This window comes from Sinocyclocheilus grahami, unplaced genomic scaffold (genome assembly GCF_001515645.1).
Source record: "Sinocyclocheilus grahami isolate Dianchi unplaced genomic scaffold, SAMN03320097.WGS_v1.1 scaffold704.1, whole genome shotgun sequence".
In the NCBI taxonomy this organism is placed as follows: domain Eukaryota; kingdom Metazoa; phylum Chordata; class Actinopteri; order Cypriniformes; family Cyprinidae; genus Sinocyclocheilus; species Sinocyclocheilus grahami.
Window position 1 is genome coordinate 448,407 of NW_015505883.1, and position 4,084 is coordinate 452,490.

Genomic DNA, 4,084 nt, shown 5'->3' on the forward strand with positions numbered 1-4,084 from the left:
GTATGATGATTTATAACACACAATGAACACATTGCATCCACTTAAGTTACAATGGATTATATTTCTCATAGTTATAATGTATTATAGGTCTCATCATATCTTGCCATTGTTTAAGATCTGCACAATAACTTAGTACATCTTTTGTGTTTTTACTGTGAAATAACAAATACAAAGTCTTCATGAAAACATTCCAAATTTTTTTCAAACAGCCATAAGATCTGATATCAGATCAGATGAATGTGTACACATTTGCTTTGAACTATTTTTATTGTAATATCAATTTGATTATTTTGATGGTAGCCTTTAGGCAACTGTTGATAAGTAACTCTGCGACTACATGCAGTCATTAGAGTATTAGTAGACTGTCTGCTAAATATCTGCTAACATAATAAAAAAAAAAACACACGTTGCATTTTTTCATTTGAAAGTATTACAACTGGTCTTAAACTAGCTCACAGCATATAATGGCTTGCTGTTCAGTAGTGCTATAATAGTATACTTAAATTAACTGAATTATAAATTATAATAATAAATTATGATGGCCTATTTTTTCATAGGCCATCATATATGCCCTGGCTGTCCTACGGAATTTGTTAGCTGACGTGTAGTTGCAAAGTTGCTTATAGTTAATAGACTAAAGGGGACCATCAAAATAAAATGTAATCTAATAAAAAAAACACACGTTGCATTTTTTCATTTGAAAGTATTACAACTGGTCTTAAACTAGCTCACAGCAAAATTAATATTAACCTCACAGGAAACACTCAAAACAACACTCAACCACTCCTAACCACTCACAAGATGTAGTTATCTTAAATAAACAATGTCAAGATAATCCATTATAAATTAAGTGGATTTATTATGGTATTCATTGTGTGTTATACGTAATCAATACGTAATCAAAGTTATAACCACAAATGCCCTGGCTGTCCTACGGAATTTCTCATTGCAGGAGGCTGAGCAGGTCCGGATTATCATTACAGGTCAGAGAAGAATATGAATTATTTTTGCACAATGACCAGTGCACCTTTTGTTACTGATATTTCTGTTAACCCAACAGTGATTGTTCTCTGATAACTATTTCAGTGAAGTGGAAGATTTTAATAGAAGGATTGACGGTAACACTTTCTATGAAGCCTGTATTTATAATACATTATAAGGTTAATTATACCGGATAATGAGCTAGTTACACTTAAGGGAGCTAATCAATATACAGTATATTTCAAGAAACTAAGACTTAAGGTACTCCACTTTTTCAGTTGTTTAAAGACTGAAATACATTTCTCATTTATATTTTAAGTGTAAATTCATTTAAATTTAAAATTGTTAACTCAAAGCAGGTATTACACACTTTGTAATTAACATCTGATGCATTCATAAATCAAAAATCACAATTGAAATTAAAAAAATGTTCCTGAGATTCAATATCTTTAACAACATGTACAAACATTACTACAAACTAAACCACCAGGGTCCTAGAAATGCGGTGCTGAAACTGCAGCCTCCGCTATATTATCCAATTCGGCAGGTGGCGCTGTTACAAAAGAATAGGGTCCTAGAACTGCGGTTCTGAAACTGCAGCCTCCGCTTGTGCAGGAACACCTTTCTCGTTGATTCAGCAGCGGGCTTATACAACATGTTTCGTCAGAGGAAGCAACGTATTACTGATCAGTGCCCTAAAGGGAACTGCAGCCTCCGCTTGTGCAGGAACACCCTTCTCGTTGATTCAGCAGCGGGCTTATACAACATGTTTCGTCAGAGGAAGCAACGTATTACTGATCAGTGCCCTAAAGGAGCCGGTCACAGAGGAACACACACTGCACTACGAGATGAGTGAGGAGTGAGTCATTACCTGCCACTATCTGCACAGCTACTGAAAACACTCACATATGTAAGCGTAGGTAAACGTAGTATCACATACTTTCCAGAAACCAGATTTAAATGCTTTTTTTTCAACATCCAGATTTTTATTTTTGTGAGCAACTATCTCTTTAAGAACTGTCTAAATCAATAACTAGGCCGTCAGGTCATTTAACAAGCAAAGCACTACACTGATGAGCATTAGATAAAACCTGCAGACTTACTACTTTCCATCGTTCCTTCACCAGAATGCCCGTGGACAGGATGTCTGTCTGCTCCTGCCCTGCGCTCATCCTGACTGTGGTCTGCACCGAGCTTGTCCCCTAACGCCAGCGACAGGGGTCTGGGTCTGGCATTGGAGCTGCGTGGTGCCCTCTGCACCCAGAGAAGAAAAGAACATTGTTTTAGTATTGCTTGTTGTACTGTGACAGCATTTACAATGCACAATCAGTGGCTTCACAGTCAGTAATCAAAACACCTAAGTAAAAATTTTATATTTGATTAAGCAAGTTGGACACCCATGTGTCTGCAATTCAAAATATACAGCAAATAAAATAAAATAATTGTAAACATCTACTTCTCTTTAATATAAACTATTAAATCTGTTACTATAAGCTTAATTTGTGTGCTTAAGTAAACTGTGTGATCTGTGAAAGAGGGAAATTATTTGACTAACCAAATTTGTCACAAATTAAAATCTACAAATAACATCCAAAACATTATTTAAAAATAATACAGACGAATCATTTTTAAAAACTCAAGTCGTACGTGACTTGTCAAATTGTCACTGAGCTGTAATCAAATATTTGATGTACATTTCAAACAAGTCTTCCAGTGGTCTCTTTTGAGAGTTTTTTCTATAGTACACTGCACACAGATGTGGCTAACATGAGAGTGTCAAAATAAAGGTGCGTCTTAAAAATATAAAATGCATGGATACATTATACCGTCATCTGGTTGTTGTATAAATGGATATTAATGTTACACCCCTAGCACATGACATGTGGGGGAAAAATTAGATATCATGGAAAATAATTCAAAATTTGTTTAAATTTAAATAAGGGAATGAATTAGTACAAAGAGGCCATGGATTATTAATATTTTTTTTTCTTGTTTTCTTGTGATCATGACTTTATTATCTCGTGATCTTGACATAACGAAAGTTGTTCTCTAAGTTACACAACTGTGCCAACAGGTGGCAGTATAGAACTGAATATAACTGATGAGGTGTTGTATACTGTATATCCACTTTACAGTACGCGTTTGGGACAGAATAAGGACCTTCTTTGTGATCGCTACAATTTGTGCAGTATTGTTCATTACTGACATTTAATTAACTCGTAAATGTTAAATGCTTGAATCAATATGATTATTTTGTTTATCTGTTATCGTTAAGTTCTTCCCAACAAATACAGAACGTTCCCCTAACGTTCCCATATGGTTTCCCATTTGGTAATTTTTTGGGGAACCAAATAAGAACGTTCTAGGAACGTTCCCTGTAAGTTATTTTTTAAACGTGGTTTAAGGTTAAAAAAACACATTATATTCCTAATACTGTACATTATTGTTGCTCCTCTATGCCCCACCTTTCTGAAATGCATTGATTTTTACAAAGCTCATCGGTCTGAAAAGCGAGGTTGCTGTGATTGGCCAGCTATCCAGTGCGTTGTGATTGGTCGAATACCTCAAGCGTGTGACGGAAATGTTACGCCCCTACCATACTGTGATGCAGTGTCCCGGCGCGATGAAACAACTCCAATAAAAACCATTACAAATGAGGCATTTGTTGCATCCAGTGGGGACATTATTACTAATTATAATGACTTATACTGTCGCGTTGCATCGCGTCGCGTAAACATAAAACCATGTCTGCATTTGTGATTGGAGAAATTACAAACAACAAGCGCTACTCTACACTGCTCAAAACTCGCGTTTGAATCGTCAGTGGCAAATCCTTTAAATATGAAAACGTACTTACAGGCTGAGAGGAAGCATTATTTGTCAGCATCATAGACTGTGGTCAGCATGCATGCCGAAGGGGAAACAGGGGAACTGAATTCACCAGAACACCGGCATTGTAGGCTACTCTCCCAGGAAACAGTCCTTGACCTTCATAAAATGCATTGTACACATCTGAATATTTGGTTTGAACTGTTCTGGAACAGTGTTGTAAATACAACTTAACCACTGATGTCTAGTTGTGTCCTCTTTTGGAAGACCAAAC

General features: G+C 36.1%; 1 protein-coding gene across 2 annotated transcripts in view; it reads right to left on the bottom strand.

Annotated features, from left to right (window-relative positions):
* Positions 1-4,084, bottom strand: part of ttbk2a (tau tubulin kinase 2a) — a 26,311-nt gene that overhangs the window by 17,083 nt on the left and 5,144 nt on the right. For both annotated transcript variants that reach the window (XM_016243919.1, XM_016243918.1), the window contains exon 2: positions 2,085-2,235. In XM_016243919.1, coding sequence (XP_016099405.1) covers positions 2,085-2,153 — 69 coding nt within the window. In that variant the 5' untranslated portion in view covers positions 2,154-2,235. The remainder of the gene's footprint in view (positions 1-2,084; positions 2,236-4,084) is intronic.